This window comes from Vipera ursinii (genome assembly GCF_947247035.1).
Source record: "Vipera ursinii genome assembly, chromosome: 1".
NCBI lineage: Eukaryota > Metazoa > Chordata > Lepidosauria > Squamata > Viperidae > Vipera > Vipera ursinii.
The window spans coordinates 169655172-169673865 of record NC_139512.1 but is presented as its reverse complement, the minus strand read 5'-3'; the positions used below and the strand labels follow the sequence as shown (position 1 = coordinate 169673865).

Genomic DNA, 18694 nt, shown 5'->3' with positions numbered 1-18694 from the left:
TATGTCAGCTGCAGTCCTAAAAGAGAAATACAAAGGCATTGCATTTAAGCTAAGGTCTGCGCAAATGGCAAAATAATAATTGAGACCACTAAATTGCTGAACTCATTTTTATTACATTGCCCATTTATGTTGGTATGGAGTTAGTGTTGATCACCTCACATTTTAAACAAATTTCCTAGTCACACTGATCAATTTAATTTACAATTACCGGTAGTATGTTTAGAAATTCATGATTCTGTTACTCTAAATGTAATTGAATTCTTCTACTTCATATACAAAGTGTACAGCTGGCTGGCTGATATGCCTATGTGGGTATACTCTATTTTATACTACTGGGTGTTATTCTGTACTTGTCTTTCACAAAAATAAAGACAGTGGATTTGATTTTCGTATGTTGGCTTAAATGTATGGATTTCCTGTCTGTCGCCCTTACAGAATAGAGCTTTCCTACTATACCCCCACCACTTCCTGGTATATTTTTTTATCTGCTCCTCGAAAAATGCTAGGATATATTATGCAGACAGCTGCAGCTGAAGAGGAAGTTAACAACAATAATTTTCCTGCTACATAAATGGAGATCCAAGCCTCTCTCTGGTCCACATCTAGATGGTACAGTTTACAAGTAATTGTTCTCAAAGCAGAAGGTTTTTACTTGTCACAGCTCACTGGAAAACTGGCTATGAGTAAAGTTAACTAACTGTATATTTACAATGAAGCTTAAAAGTTTGTGAAGCCTTTTCAATATTTCTATATAAATATAAGACATGACCTGTTCTCCGCACAAGTCCTAAAACTAGATAAAGAGAACAAGAAAAACATTAGACTTGTTTATTCAGTTATTGAGGAAAATGATCTAAAGCTACATATTTGTGTCTACCTGTAACACCTGTTTAGCTGCCCAGTTCTACTCCATGCTACTTGCAGGGTAGGAAAATATGACTACTATAAAAGTATTGTTTTCTCCAGGGGTTACATAGAATAAAAAAGGATAAAATTAGTAATGAAAAAATATAAAGGAAATGAATAACAACCACAAAGGCATGTAAAATATGCCCAGTATTGCTCTTTTTATCTGGGGAGATATTACTGAAAAATAACTTTCTTCAACTATAAAAACACATTCTAAAACTTTAATTGAGTAAGTATCCAGATTTCCTCCCTTGGGGGGGGGGAAACAAGCTGCAAATATACCATATTCTAAGTCCTCATCAAAGGCACAATAGATCACACACATTATCCTTCTTACAGGAAACAGCTGTTTCTATCTATAACCTATGTTGTTTAAAGAAAAGGATGGATGGAAAGCTTCAGACTTATACTTACATGTGAGGCCTGAGTTCATAGAAGTTTCTGTTTCTGTATTCTTCTACTTTGTCTGCTGAATAAATTGGGAGCAATCTGTACGGATTTATTGATATTACCACACTCCCGATATAGGTCTGTAACAAAGTAAGAAAGTAGTTTTAATAGGTGAACATTGCAAATATTCCTACAAAATATATTAGCAATAGGTCCACTTATAGTATAGTGGTTCTAGTTATTTTCACTGTCACAGGTAAATGTTTCAATTTGTTTAATTCAAGAGTTAAATATCTCTCACAGTGTTTAATGTTTTAACCACTCAGTTAACATAAGGTAAAGGTAAAGGTTCCCCTGCACATGCGTGCTAGTCGTTTCCAACTCTAGGGGCTGGTGCTCATCTCCGTTTCAAAGCCGAAGAGCCAGCGCTTGTCCGAGGACGTCTCCGTGGTCATGTGGCCAGCATGACTAGACACCAAAGGCGCACGGAGCGCTGTTACCTTCCCACCGTAGTGGTCCCTATTTTTCTACTTGCATTTTTACGTGCTTTCGAACTGCTAGGTTGGCAGAAGCTGGGACAAGTAACAGGCGCTCACTCTGTTACGCGGCACTCGGGATTCGACCCGCCAAACTGCCGACCTTCTGATCGACAAGCTCAGCGTCCTAACCCACTGAGCCACCGCATCCCTATTCAGTTAACATATATAGATTAAATTCAGATTAAATTAAACTGACAGCTAACCTTGTGTAGTAGTTAGGGCCGGGGGTAGGCAACCTTGGCTCTTTTATGAATTGTGGACTTCAATACTCAGAATTCCTGAACCAGCCATGCTGACTCAGGAAATCTGGGAGTTGGAATCCGCAAGTCATAAAAGAGCCAAGGTTGCCTACCCCTGAGTTAGGGTGTAGGACTAGAAATCAAGAGACTATCAATGCTACACTCTCTTTAGGGGTGAAAGATGGCTGGATATCCTGGAGCCATTTGTTTTCTCTCAGCCTAAAACATTTTACAGGAGGAGTTAGTACCAATAGTAACAGCCACCTTTGGGCAATCCCAATAGATCTGGAGCACCACTTGAAAGCAAACCACCACTTTTGCGTTGGTTATTACCTCTATTTGGCAAATTGACTTCTTTTATCCCATCCAGCTGCTCTACAAATAGTGCTCTGCTGTACTTTCAACATGTATGTACATGTTGGGGATTTCTCCCCCCACCCTTCTTTAACATTTGTATTGTTTTTTGTTTCTTTCTTAGAATGTTCTTATTTTTATCACTCTGTTACATGCTGCTACGCAGAGTCTATAGATCGGAGCAAATTACAAAAACTGAGGCAGGCAGGCTATCATCATGCTTTGAAAAGGAAAGGGTTTCCACTGTTTTTACTGGGCATTATTACTGATACTACTGTTGTGGACACTAAGCTGATGTTGGACTTAATTACGGCAGCGAGACATTTAGTAGCGCAATATTGGAAGAAGGAAGAACTGCCGACTATAGAAGAATGGACTTTAAAAGTCTCCAATCTGGCGGAAATGGCAAAGATCTCAGCGTACTTGAAAGATCAGTCGCAACAGAGATATATTGTGGAGTGGAGAAGAAGGATTGATTATATCCAGAATAAATATGGGACTAAAAAGTTTCATCTAGCATTTGAATAAGTATTGATGTGATATTTAAATTGCTTGTAGTTATTTTATAAGAGTTAAAGTGCAATAGATTTAATATTTTATTGTTGTTTGCATAAGGTAGACTATGATTGTTTGTATTTTTATACCCTGTATTGAGCTCTGGGAAGTCGGGGAGGGGGGAGGGGGAGGGGAGGGAGGTTTTGGGGAGGGTTGGGGAGAGGGGAGGGGGTTGGGAGGGGTTTTGTCTTTTTAAAAAAATGTATTGTAAAACTTTTCAATAAAAAAAAGAAAAGAAAAGGAAAGGGTTTCTTAAGACCCAGGAAAAGTGTTTCAGAAGAACACCACCTCATTAAAACAGTAACATTTTTTTAAGGATTCTGCACGTAAATTGCACAGTAAAACTGTTATCTTAGAAAAACTGTCCAGCCTGATGCCTTCAGATCTATTGAACAACAAATACCAACTTGAAATTATGAGAACTGAGTAACACACAGGAGGGGGGTGGGGGGGAGGGTTTAATAAGCTTGGCAAACTGGAAGGATGTAAGCTCCTATTCCAAAAAGCGTATCGCACAATTAGCAAAGCTAAATGACTTGCCAATGGCTTTTTTTTCTTATTGCATTGCATGCAAATGTTAGCAGTAATTTCATTTCTTATTATTAAAAAGAAAAAGAAAAAAATAAAATAAAAAAGCTAGAGGTGAAAATAGTTGAACTGTTATTTATTACCATGTCATAAGGAAAAGTTTCAAGAAAGGAAAAAATGCTGAAGCAGCTAGAGAATAAGTCCCATAGCTGAAAAATTCGATGGAGAAAATTTTATCTTTGGAAAACAGAAGGGGAAAACTTAAAAAAAAATGTTAAGTTGAAAGGTCACGTCTAATGAGGATTTTAAAAATAACCTCTTTTTTAAAAATTAAGCTTCTCTGATATTTTGAAAATAAAAACACCAGCTGTTCATCGGGGTATAGCCCTAATATAACACATTCTGAAACAGCTAGTTAAAGGTCAAAGAACTACAGTACGCTTAGAAAGAGGTACAGATGTATAGCCATATTTAAGCCAAAATATGTCAAGAAGTTACTGCTTTGGGTCGGGCCCTGCTGAGGACTCTTGTTTCCAATGGCAATGCCATTAGCCCTACATTCCCCAACCTGGCAAACTTCAGATGCCAGTTGTGTGTTCTGAATTTGCAGCCACAACACCAGGTTGGAAGAAACTGCCCTACATTTTCACTCCACAAATTTTATACTTTGCAATAGGGGAAGGGGGGGGCAGGGAAAAACAATTTTCCCACACAACTTGCTCCTTCCCACCAGGATTCTAATATAAACAAATAGAGATATAAATGACTTAATTTCTTGAGTATGGAATGAGTGTAATTGCATTCCACTGATGAAAACAAAACTCCTGGGGTAGTGGGAAGAAAAATGCCATGACGTCTAAGGAATTAGAATATCCTTGTTCTTCTACTGCTACTATTTTAGAACTTCAGCCCCCAAGGATGGCTCTCATGATTAAAGCACAGGAAAACAGCAGCCATTTTGGATTCCGTTTCCTGCTTTACCTCGGGATTGGTTATGTGTTTGGACAACTATTTAAATTTTCTTCATAACAAACAGTTAAAACTTAAACACAAACAACTCAATTGTTCTCTCACTTTACCTACATATTGTACTTTGACAATAAAGGTTTATTATTATTATTTAAATATGGAAAATTTCTAACTGTTATTTCACTGTAACTGTTTTTAAAACACACGCTAATAACAAGTGCCTCTCTTTTTAAAAATGCAAAGCCAATACTGAATTAAACTAGAATGCTTTTCCATATCCTGTGATGATTAAAGGATTTTTAATCTTTGGGGGGTGGGGTGCCAGTGAACTATGGAGAACTATTAGAAACCCATCAACTGTTTCCATTCATAAATGGAAATGGCAGAATTTAGGGAAAATGGCGAGACTATATGATAATATAGGTAGTTCTTAACTTACAACCACATTTGAGTGCAAGCTTTCTATTCCTAGATGAGACAGTTGTTAAATGAGTTTTGAACTTGGGTTCCCCGTTGACTTCGCTTGTCAAAAGTTCGCCAAAGGTGATCACGTGACCCCAGGAGATTGCAACGATCATAAACACGAGTCAGTTGCCAAGCATCTGAATTTTGATCACATGACTGTGGGGATGCTGCAATGGGCATAAGTGTGAAAAATGGCCATGAGTCATTATTTCCAGTGCCACTGTAACTTCAAACAGTCATTAAACAAACCGTTGTTAAGTCGAGGACTACCTGTAATTTATCCAAGAATCTGAGAAAACAGAGATGGGAATTAGAGCCCCACTCCTGAAATTATAACACTTTATGAATTTACATGTGCACATTTTTACTCTACACAAAAAACATTGAGATCTTCGCCATTTCAATTAGCCACATGCTGCTCTTGTGTATTGGGTAAACACCCCCCCACACACACACACTTCATTCCCACTCCACTGAAACGTTTTCATGTCTTTTTCCTGGTTTCTCCACTACCTGCCCAAAGCAGTCCAAAAGCCTTCCTTTCTTCTTTGGGTCAGAGGGATTAATAGCACTAGGATGGAGACTAAAGATAACAAGCAGCTGGAAGCCAAAGCTGCATTTTGGGTGCTAGTAGATACCCATTCCTTTTGTAATTAAATCTTTTTAAAAAATTGAATATGAACTTAGATTTCTCAGGTGCAGGTTTTATTCAAGAGTCTCTTCAATAGTGAGATGAGTAGCATATAAAATAAATAAATAAATATAAATTTAATAATAAAAATTTAGTGGGACACAAATATCATTCTTCCATAATACTTTGAATCATACAGTACCATGCTGAATAAATATTTTTAAGCTCTATCCCTCATAATTCGTGGCATGGTAATTAAGCCAGTTGGACCTGTTCCAAAATATCTGGAGGGAACTGGGCTGTCTATCCCTACCTTACATAGAAAAGATTCCAACTTCAATTCCAGAGTGGGTTAGCAAAGACTTGTTAGAATTCCTGGAGAATTACTATCAGTTAGGAACTGGACAAGATCGAACTAGCATGGTTTAACTGGCATAATTTCCGTGTTTCGACAATTCTTTACGCTAATTAGTGCTGCCCTTTCATAAATCTAGATTTTAACGCTGAAAGGATTTCAAGCCTGCAAATTGGATATCTTCAAAGCAAGTACCACAAAGCTTGGGAGGAAAAGGAGAAAACAGGTTTGACTTGATTACAATCATAGGAAGTTTGCTTGGTCAAAGTTGAGATGAAACATACAAAGTGAGGAAGCATTCACAACAGATGCTTACTAATACTGTCACTGGGATTTAAAAAGCAAATAAAGATGTTTTTTCTAAGTTCTTTCCAGATGAACTGATCTTAACATCTTAAAATTTTGCTTATTTCTATTCTCTTTGAAATGGACAAATACAGACACGCAGCAATATTGATTTTAGAACTTTTCTTAGGGCTATAATGTAACTTTAGAGGGAGAGGGTACGATATAATGATAACTACCATCAAAAAGATTGGAAGCCACTTTTAAAGAATCTTTTCTTTCTTTTCTATTTCTATTTTCTATTTTCTTTCTTATTTGTTCACTATTCTTTCTTATTTTGTTTCCTTTTTGGTTTTATATTTTTGATCTTGTTAAAAAAATTCCTCATTCAAATTATATTTAATTGTTTTTTCTTAATAGCCATGATGTAACCTTAGAAAGGGTACAATATCGGCTTATGCACCAGAAACAAATTCCTTGTGTGTCTGATCACACTTGGTCAATAAAGAATTATGTTCTGTTCTGTTCCATTCCATTCTGTTCCATTCTTCTATAACTGCCATCAAAAAGATTGGAAGACATTTTTTAAGAAACTTTTCTTTCTTTTCTATTTCTTTTTCTATTTTTTTCTTACATTTTCCTTAGTCCTTCTTATTTTCTTTGTTTCTCATTTTAAATCAAAGATAGTCTAGTCCTCATATCAGTAAAGGTAAAGGTAAAGGTTCCCCCGCACATGCGTGCTAGTCGTTTCCAACTCTAGGGGCCGGTGCTCATCTCCGTTTCAAAGCCGAAGAGCCAGCGCTTGCCCGAGGACGTCTCCGTGGTCATGTGGCCGGCATGACTAGACACCAAAGGCGCACGGAACGCTGTTACCGTAGGTTCCCTAATTAATAGCATTCCTATCTTGCTTGTGTCAAGTGTGATTCTCCTCATTCAAATCCTGACTGCCTCCAAGTATCAGGTTAGATCATCCAAGGCACATCCCTTGTGGCCTGGGTGTAGATGTATGACTGGGTAACATCAGCATATTGATAATTCTTTGCTCCAAATTGATGGATACCCTCTCCCAATAGCTTTATGTGGACATTAAAGTGAATATGAGAAAGGATTGAGCATCCCATAACAAAACACCTGAAGGTCTCCTCATTTCCCACTTGCCACCATCATTTGGACCTACTCACTTAGGCAGGATAATAACCGCTGGGAAACATTACTTCTAATTCCCAGTCCAGGAAGATATTTTGGTCAACATTACTGAATGCTGCAGAACAATTCAGTAGGATAAGGCTAGCTGCATTCCCTCTAACTAAATCTTGCCACAGGTCGCCAACACAGTTTCTGTCCCATGCCCAGGTCTGAACCTGGCCACCATGGATCCAAATAATCTGTTTCCTCCAGAGACCTCTGTCACTGTAGCCCTACTACAAGCTTCCCAAGAAGAAGGAGTTGGAGAAATAACCAAAGATGTACTGCTCTTGGATTGCCCAATCTAGTTTTGCAACTCTATTCACTGGTGATACGTTAATTAATTGTTAATTAATCAGAAATGATTTCTGATATTTTGATAACCTTATTTTATTGTATAATAAACTGAATGATTTTTAAAAAAACAAGGTGGTATTACACATGGTAACTACTGATGAATTTACATTACATTAGTTAATTCCTGCACTGCTGTGAAGAAACAATATTTGAAGTGTTCAGAAATTGGCTATATACATGGAGATACAAGCTACATATGTGGCTATAACACTCTTTATGGAATTCCTAGATGCCCAGGACTTCTTTTCTTCGGAGATTTGTTTGGGAATTTGTTGACCTGGTTAGACTATAAAGAAATCAATTTAAGAAACTAGCTCCCTGGTTTGTTTGATTTTTTAGAAAAACAGCCACGGATATTTTTTGTTCATGAATATGGTTTCATTCATAAGGCTGAATAACTCTGAATACTAATATCAAACAAAACAATACTAATATACAGCTCTGGACTAGGACTCAAGTGACACAGATTCAAATCTCCATTCAGTAGAAAATCCACTGAATGACTTGGGAACTTTCTCTATTTGAGGGAACACCTGCTGCCAGCATCAAGTTCCCTTCGTCCAGTGCGCTCGCAGAGGGAGGGTCTTCTCAGGGTGCCGGCGGTAAAAGATTGCCGGCGGATAACACCCAGGGAGAGGGCCTTTTCTGTGGGTGCGCCTGCCCTCTGGAACCAGCTGCCCGTGGAGCTCAGGACTGCCCCTGACCTACGCTCATTCCGCCAGGACCTGAAGACTTGGCTCTTTGAGCTCTCTGACCCAGGCTGAGAATTTTAACTGGGGCTTTATTTTCAGGGATAATTTAATCTTTTAATTCTCTTTTAACTTTGTATTTTATATTGATGTGATTTTAAAATGCCCTGTAAACCGCCCTGAGTCCTTCGGGAAAGGGCGGTATATAAATCTAATAAAATCTAAAAATCTAAATCTAGTAGTTTCAGAGATAAAATTGGAAGATGGCATAATATGGCGGTTGCTTTGAGTTCTTGATGCAAGTGCAAATACAAATGCAAGAAATACATGAAAACGAAAACCCTTAATTTGCTTTACTTTGAATTCAACCTTGTCCCTGTGCACCAACATTTCACAGAGAATCAGTCTCCCAATTAGTTGAGTGGGTGGTATATAAATCTAATAAAATCTAAAAATCTAAATCTAGTAGTTTCAGAAATAAAATTGGAAGATGGCATAATATGGCGGTTGCTTTGAGTTCTTGATGCAAGTGCAAATACAAATGCAAGAAATACATGAAAACGAAAACCCTTAATTTGCTTTACTTTGAATTCAACCTTGTCCCTGTGCACCAACATTTCACAGAGAATCAGTCTCCCAATTAGTTGAGTGCTCTGACACTGAGTAACAATATTTAGAAGAAATAATGGAGAAAGTATTCACTGCTTAATAGATATGTGACTCAATGCAAGTTAGTAGTTTTGTTTGATGCTTATAAGCACATTTACCAATTTTGTAACTCTAGTAAAGTTGCTCTGAAAATTATATGAATAAAATGCAACTAGTTTCAGAACCTGGTTCTATTATTGTTTACAGGCATTTCCTTCCTTTGTCCCCAAACAGCACATTGTTAAGAATGTACAACTTTCGCCTATATACTGTTTTTGGTGTATTTTAATATACATATGAGTGTAATGTAGAAGTTGCAAAAGCACCATGTGTAAAGTTTTGCATCCCCACTCTAAATATCTGTGATGTAATTATAGAATTAAAATTCCAAAAGAAACACTGAAATGTCAGACCTTTAATTTATATTTTTTTCTCTGCACCACAAGCTATTTAACTATAATTTTAAATCCACACCTAGCTATCACCTCAGAGGCAACTGCACATTATATGCAAATATGGGCAATGACTTTTTCTTTATACAAAAAACACTCCCAGGAATAGTGGATGGAAGGGAGAACAAAGCTACTCCGCACCGTTCTAAGAATCTGAAGCCCCTAAATGAGGGTGACAGGCAAAGTTGAGGCTGATCCTCAGATTTAAAAAGTACCCCTGAAGTATTATACATTTGAATGATTTCATGATGGGAAAATAGAGCTCTACCGTGATGGCTTTAAAGAGCGTCACCACACAACTATGTTAACCCCACTATTTTAAACACTGAGCACAAAAATCTGAAAGAACCATCTCAATGTGTGCGACCTTTTATAAAGGGATCTATCGTTAGACATTCATGCCCAATGCAAACTCCACAGCTGTTTTAATTGCAACATTTATACAACCACATAGACAAAAAATAACATTTGCTCCTTAATTTTGACCTGGAATTAAGAGCTGCAAAAAGAGGGAGCAAGAGCCTGAAGTAAATGGAAAAACCAAACAGAAAGAACAGTACCGGCTGGTAATTTACTGTAGGTAGTCTTCCCTTACGTATTGACTGATGTTCAGCTATCATTAAAAATTATGACGGCACTGAAAAAAAAAGAGATTTGTAAAACTGGTCCTCAAAATTGCAGTTGTCCCAGTACCTCAATGGTCACATGATCGCAACTCAGACATTTGGCAACTGGCACACGTTTATGATTCTCACGGTGTCTCACAGGCACATGACTGCTATTTATGTCTATGGAGATTCCCAGTCAACCCAGGTCATAGTTTTCTCAAAGGTGCTTTTTTCCCCAAAAGGCAACTGGACTGTTTTTTGAGGGGGAAGAAGATGTTATCCAAGGAGCTTCATCAGTTGTGACTGAATGGTGGTGTGTGTGTATGACCTATCCTTCCATCCCCCCACAAGCCAGTCACAACTGATGAAGCTTTTTGGATGAGAAGCAAAACGACGCCTTCTTCCTCAAAAAACAGTCCAGTTGCCTTTTGAAGAAAAGCACCTTTGAGATTGCTGTTTATGACCTTCAGAGTCAGCTTCTGACAAGCTAAGTCAATGGAGAAGCTGGTAGGAAGTCATAAGTTGCACTTACATGACATCATACTAACAACTCAATTTAGTTGTTAGAACTGCAGATAGAACTGATGTCATAAGTCAGAGCAGTCACAGGATGCTTTGTTTTATGACATCATTTAGCATGGACTTGCTGTCCCAACTGCAGTCAGTAAGTGAGGACTACTTGTAGTAAAAACACAAGGGCTAGACTCAAACTACATCTATAAAACTACTGGAGCCTACAAGAAGTAATTGTATATAAGCTATTTTTTTCATATTTACTTTGTTTGTTCACTTATGTTCCTTCATAGTGTTGACTCCTGGAGACCACAGGACTAATTCCCTGAAGTTTTCTTATGCCATGGCTTCGACTGTCTCATTTATAAAATTACTATTTGTTGCTTCTATTTTATTTGACATTATGCTAGTTTTAATCCTGTTAGCTATCCAGAGTTGCAGTTTGAGTTGAGCAGCTGTATAAATTGATTACCCAAGCAAAATTGTTACTAGATCATCAACCTTTCTGCCAGTTAATGATTGACATTTAATTAAAGTTGCACATGACAACATTTGTTTTATTGCTTATATTCCCCACAGAGGAAAAACCCCAATGATACATAGAAACAATAAACAAAGTACCGGTATGTTAAAATGATGTAAAATAGTTCCCATCTTATGACCATTTGCTTAATGATGGTTCAAAATTACAATGGCCTTGGAAAAGGTGAACCAGCTTGATTTACAATAACATCAACTTATTCTGGTCCCAATTGTGGTCATAAATTGAGGACTACCTGTATCATAAAACAAGATGATAAGGCAGCAGCCTTATAGCATTTAGCTGTGAAAAAATATTATTAAATGTAGTCTTGCAACCTGAGTAATGTCTAAATGAAAAAGTATATCTGAAATTGTTCTTTGATAGCATGAGGTTCATTATCCTCTTCAATCTGTAATTGGGATTAAAAACCTGATTTGTTTTTGGTTTTCTTGGAGATTTCACGTTTTTATTATTTTATCAAAATATAAAATACAGAAATACAAAGAAAAAAATGAAAATAATGGGAAAATAGGAGAGGGAAAGAAAAAGAGAAAATAGTGTATGGCAAAGAGGAAAAGAAAGGGAAAAGCATTGACTTCTGACTCTTACCACTAGCCATTGCTATAACAACAAACCTATCTAATCAGCAAAACCCAAAATCAAAATTTCATTACAAAATTCATGTGACTTCCAACTGGGTTGAACTACAGTTTCCATTACCACCAAGCGGGAGCACATGGTTCCAGATACCATTTTTTTTTGTCTACACAACAGTAAAATTGTCCAAGTGCTGCTTTATCATTACCCCAGTCATGTGCCTTCAAATGAATATGACAGAGTTCTCATTTAAATGCAGAGATGATGAGTGTTCTTAAGGGACAAGCCCTGTCTCTCTGCATCACCCCTATTTCCAAAAGAACATCTGAAAAAAATCTTAGGGCTCTACAATTATGAGAATCCAGCTTATCCTCTTTTCTGTAATACATCTAATAACATCTAATAATCTAATAACCCTAATAATAAGTTGCCGGTCGAGCTCCGGATGGCACCTGACCTTTGCTCCTTCCGACGCGGTCTGAAGACCCATCTATTTGAACAAGCCGGCCTGGCCTGATGGGGGATGTGTTGGGGTTTTAATGGGGATTTTTATATTATTATTGATTGTTTTAGCTGGGCTACTATTTAATTCTTTTTAATTTTTGTATTCTGTATTTTTATATATGCCCTGTTCACTGCCCTGAGTCCTTCGGGAGAAGGGCGGTATACAAATATAATAAAATAAAATAAAATTAAATAAATAAATAATACAATCTTGGGTTGTATAAACAGAGGCATAGAATCAAGATTACGCGAGGTATTAGTGCCACTTTATAAACCTTAGTAAGACCACACCTGGAATACTGCAACCAATTTCGGTCACTATACTACAAATAAGGTGTTGAGATCTTAGAAAAAGTTCAGAGAAGAGCAACTAAAATGATCAAAGGCCTGGACACTAAAACATACGAAGAACGGCTGCAGGACTTGGGTTTGGCTAGTCTAAAAAAAAGAATAAACAGGGGTGACATGATAGCAGTATTCCAGTATTTGAGGGGCTGCCACAAAGAAAAAGGTGTCAAACTATTGTCCAGAGGGAAAGACAAGAAACAATGGTCAGAAACTGACCAAAGAGAAAAGCATTAAAGAGAAACTTCCTAACAGTGAGGACAGTTAACCAGTGGAACAGTTTCCCTTCAGAAATCGTGGGCACTCCATCACTGGAGGTTTTTAAGAAAAGACCACAGTCACTTGTCTGAAATGGTATAGGTTCTCCTGCTTGAGCAGGGGGCTGGACTAGAAGATCTCCAAGGTCCCTTCCAGCTCTATTCTATTATGCCAGAACTCACTTGCAGGTAGACCTTCAAAGTAAGCCTGGTATAGGTAGATCTGGCAACCTTGCTTATGTCCTGCCACTGTTGGATACCCAATAATTTCAGACAGCTGTTGTCAGGGTCCAAAAGTACAAATCTTATCATCCTTATCTATAGCTGAAATAGCTTTCAATTTTTTGTTCCAACACTGAAAGCTTAATGGAATAGGGGCATTTTATCAGTAATAAATGGTTTCAAAGCATATTTACTTATTCATCTGATTTTGCCCATCTTCCTCACAGGTAATAAATAGCTTTTTAAACCAGTTTTAGTCTCTTATTTTACCTTATAGAATTGTTGTACATTGGTTAGGATTAAAACTGATTCAGTCTGAAAACTAAGTCGTATTATTCCTCGTCCACCCACCTCACGTACACATTGCTCAATCTCGTACTGTGGAATGGGCAATTTGTTAATGTTTGTTAAATTCGCTTTCTTTTTTTCTAATGTTAAGCTGTCAGTTTCTACACTGAACTATAGTTTTCTGCTCATTTCTTTTAAGAAATGTATTTTTACTAATATCTTCCCTACATGCATAGATCTGAAAGTACTATTTCTTCATGTAAATACTGTACTGTTTTGCAATTTTTCTAAACCATAACAAACGATTTCCATCCTGTGACTTTCTTTATTTAATGTACACATTTATGTCTCCCCGTTTAATTCAAGAACTGTACAGAAAAATGTATAGGTGATTTATATTTCTTTATAATATCCGTATACTGGTTTGCATTACATTTCTCCCCAAGCCCATCTATAATATTTTTACTGAAATAAACTGATTACAGAATAAAGCTGATCAATGGCAAAGGAAAGGAAGGTGTGTTTTCACTGAGTCAAATCAACCCCCAGGAAAAAATTATAAATTAGATTACATCAAAAAGCTTAGTCTGTAAACAAACTAAATTACAATTCACCTTTATTTGTTTAAACTGCAATTCCTAAACTATCATATTACTTAACATTTTTATTTTATGAATGCATTCTTAAAGTTGTACTCTATTTCTAAAGAACTTTAAACTGGCCATTCAATAATACCAGTTTTCCCTAAGTGGGGGTCTCCAGATATATGGGACTTCCATTCCCTGATACCTCACCACGACCTTGGAGTCACATATATGTGAAATTGGATACAGCTACCTTATAGCATTAACAAGCAGGAGAGAAAAAGGACTAAGAAAAGGAAAGAAAAGAAAAAGTAAATCAATCCTAGGATAAACATTTCATGATTAGGAACATCAATCATGTAAGGCCTACTGTTCAATTTGGGCTTGATTCCAGGTAAGTGAATGCAGCATTTATGCCAAATATCTGACAGGTGTTGTAAAAAATTAAATACGATTTACAGATGCACATTCAGTACTTCAATTAACAGAACCCAACTTAATGCTAGAAATACAAGACCTTCTCTACCAGCTTTAAAAACACTACGAATCCTTGAATGGAGAGGTGATGAAAAGGAAACACTCTAACATTGCAAGAACACTAGAATCACTTTCTTTTTCATTGGCTCATGCATCCATTCCTTCCCCAAATTAGATTTTAACATTTAAATGAGACTGAAAAGCAGTTTGTTTACATAGTTGGTGGTTGATGGGAGAAAAGTGGCCAGAACCAATCATGTTCATTGAAAAATTATGGCCCTGAGCCACTACACACATGCACACAGGGCTCCTGTTCTAATCTTCTTTTTTTAAGTAAACTTTGGAGTAAGTGAAAGTGAGGAACATTTTTTCATGTAGTAAAGTTCTGTTTTCATGAAGCAGAGTAGAATAGCTATGAATTCATAGAGCCTTGGTGAAGCTTCTAAACAATATGTATATACAGTTTGTATTTCTTGTCCTTATATCAATCAAAGATTTAAATTCCAACATTTGAAACTTTTCAATCAAACAAATTACCAATATTTTCATGAACCATAATTTACAGTAGGGCAGTAAGGGAGGAGATAAAAGAAATACATTCAGTGAAAAAGAAAGACAAGAAAGCAGTAATAAAATTTACATTGAAAAGATGCCCTTGAGTTGAGCTCAACTCTTGGTGAATAAATACATGCAGTTTTCTTTACATTTCCTGCTGCTTATCCTCCGGGGTTTGTTGCCAATTTTCCAGTCAAATGTCATTACATTTATAGCATTAATTAGAAAATGAAAAGAAAATAAATCAGGAAGGGAATATGTAGTGTGGCACCTCACTGAAAAAACATTGGCAATCAAATATCATTTCTTAACATTACCGAGGATTTTATTTTAATCCTATTAATCCTATCCTAAGGACATGAGTTGACATTCTTAAAGCCAATCAGATACAGGTAGTCCTTGACTTACAACCTCAATTGAGTCCAAAGTTGTTAAGTCAGACATTTTTAAGTGAATTTTGTCCCATTTTATGACTTCCCTGCCACAGTTGTTAAGTGAATCACTGTAGTTGTTAAGTTAGTAAAACAGTTATTAAGTGAATCTGGTTTCCCCACTGAAGGTCACAAAAGGTGATTACATGACCCTGGGACATTGCAACCGTCATAAATATGAATCAGCTGCCAAAGGTCTGAATTTTGACCACATAACCATGGGGATGCTGCAACGGACATAAGTGTGAAAAATGGCCATAAGTCACTTTTTTCAATGCCTTCGTAGCTTCAAATGGTCACTAAATGAACTGTCAAGGACTACCTGTAGTTTGGTTCCTTTGACATTTACTGTTTTATCCAAGAGCTGAAGATAGGAACTTTAAATACTTGTTTGAAAGCCTGTAGGAAAGAAGAACCCTGCCATTGGACAAAATTTTTCCTCATAACATTTATTGGAAGGCAAATGATTCTTAAAATAATAATAAAAACCATACCACAACAAGCAAAATAGTTAATTTCCTGCCCATTGCCACCTTCCCAAACATGAAGCTGTTCCACAAGCTGATCCTAAGATCTAAAAGATAATTTTTGTGGGGTTTGGATTCACTCTGTTTCACCACTATTATAAGTATTTTATTTTTAAACCAGACACATTGGAAGGTATCAAAGATTCACGTAGAAAGAATTGGAGAGGGGGAGGGTTTTTTATTTATTTATTTATTATTTATTTATTTATTTATTTATTTATTTATTTATTTATTTATTTATTTATTTTTATTACATTTATTACATTTATATCCCGCCCTTCTCCGAAGACTCAGGGCGGCTTACAAGCTTAGCAGTAGCCTTCATTCTATGTATATGCCTGCTTATTAGGGCTTTCACACACACCCCAAGCAACATTATTACAAAGTCAGCTTATTGCCCCCAACAATCTGGGTCCTCATTTTACCTACCTCGGAAGGATGGAAGGCTGAGTCAACCTTGAGCCTGGTGGGACGCGAACCTGCAATAATTGCAGGCAGCTGGTGTTACTTAAGGAGGCATTAGCCCACTGCTCCACCAAGGCTCTTTAAGTGAAAAATACTGTATATAATGTTATTTACGTTTGCCTTCCTATGCCCTTTTGTGAAGGAAAATTTTCTTCACTCGCTGCAATCGTGACCATTCTGAAATAAGCTAAAAGTTATACATATAAGTTTTTTCCTGCAACAACTGCACTCCAGGTATTGAAGAATTATGCAATCTTATAATCAGCTCATATATCCTGTTAAGATTTATAACTGATGCATCAAATATAAGACCAGAAGCACTGCCCTGCTAGATTGGACCGCTCACTCATCTAGTCCAGCTGTGCTAACTAACCCTAACCCCCAGCACTGATGATGTTACCTAGCTTGGGTAATGAAATGTCTACAAGAAAGCAACCAAGCTGAGAAAGTAGCAAGGATTCCTCAAGAGCACAGGGAAACCTACTATTTCTCCCAGCCGATGGCCTTCAGAGGCAGTCTGCTATCAAGGCTAACAGACATTGATCCTTAGGACTTCCGTGAATTGGTCCAACCCTTTTTTGAAGCCAGCCAAGCTGATAGCCAATACCACATCTTGGAGCAGTAAATTCCAAAACTAAATTAAACATTGTAGTTTTAAAAAATATCCTTTTTCTGTCCTGATTCTTTCAGGGTTCGTCATCATTAGATGACATTTGGTTTTAGTATTTTTGAGAAGAAGATAGCTTTCCTTTGTCCCTTTTACCCACACCATGCATAATTTTGTATTCCTAAATTATGTCCTCTCTCATTCCTTTATAATTAGTTTTAATTTTTAATATGTATTAATTATTACGGGCATAATGGTTTAATCACTTTTTAATTTTTGTATTCTGCTTTTTATTATGTATTGCCCTGTTCACCGCCCTGAGTCCTTCTGGAGAAGGGCGGTATACAAATTAAATTATTAAATTAAATTAAATTAAAATATTGCAAACCTTTCCTGACAGGGAAGCTGCTCCACCCTCTTGATCGTTTTAGCTGCCCTCCTATAAACAGTCTCTGGCTCAATTATAACTAACGTTTTGAGACACAGTGGCCAGAAATGCACAGAATATTCCAGATACAATCACATCATTGGTTCATATACAGTAAGGGTTTTATGACACTGGCATCTCCATTTTCAATACCTTCTCTCATTATCCTTAATACGCTCTTGCCATTTTTATAGCATGTGTATTGACACCTTTACTGAACTGTTTACCATTACTACAAGATCTCTTTCCTCATCAGTTGCTGCTAGCACTAAGAAAATTGGTTTGCAAGAGTAGTATGTTGTATAGGAACACAAAGAATATGTTTTGTTTCAATCATTTCCCTTCTTTAAAGGAATATTCATAGATTCTTTTCATATAATATATTTTTACATTGTTTGATGTTCTATAGACTTGAAACATTAGGAATTTTGTTGAGAACCTTTATTTGTGAAAGACTGTGTATAAAAGTAACAATATTGGAAACTACTGGAACTCTGAAAGACCTAAGATTAAAATTAAAAACCAAACCAAGTATTAGATATAACACTCAAATCTGTCCATAGATTATAAACACGTCTGAAATCCATTTCACATATCAGCAAACCACAATAAAAGCCACTTGCTTAGCATTTCTTACAATACACTCATACATGTATACCTAAGACTCATAGATGAAAATATTTCAGTCAATATACTCCATTTTCTGATATCTTAATATCATAACAATGACCAACTAATATTTTTAAGCTTTTTAAATATTTTCTTGAATCCATTTTATTTTACAATATGAGTAAATGTAAATTAAGGGACGCGGTGGCTCAGTGGGTTAGGACGCTGAGCTTGTCGATCAGAAGGTCGGCAGTTTGGCAGGTCGAATCCCGAGTGCCGCATAGCAGAGTGAGCGCCTGTTACTCGTCGCAGCTTCTGCCAACCTAGCAGTTCAAAAACACATAAAAATGCAAGTAGAAAAATAGGGACCACTACAGTGGGAAGGTAACAGCGTTCCGTGCGCCTTTGGCGTCTAGTCATGCCGGCCACATGACCACGGAGATGTCCTCGGACAAGCGCTGGCTCTTCGGCTTTGAAACGGAAATGAGCACCGGCCCCTAGAGTCGGAAACGACTAGCACGCATGTGCGGGGGAACCTTTACCTTTACCTAAATGTAAATTATGTTTACATTATGAGTAAATGGGTTGTGAGCATATTAATCTAT

At 36.9% G+C, this 18694-nt stretch overlaps 1 protein-coding gene across 4 annotated transcripts in view; it reads right to left on the bottom strand.

Moving 5' to 3' along the window:
• The window catches only part of MYO1B (myosin IB), a 138810-nt gene that overhangs the window by 92571 nt on the left and 27545 nt on the right, over positions 1-18694 (bottom strand). For all 4 annotated transcript variants that reach the window (XM_083366512.1, XM_083366509.1, XM_083366511.1 and 1 more), the window contains exon 3: positions 1324-1439. In XM_083366512.1, the coding sequence (XP_083222638.1) occupies positions 1324-1439 (116 nt within the window). The remainder of the gene's footprint in view (positions 1-1323; positions 1440-18694) is intronic.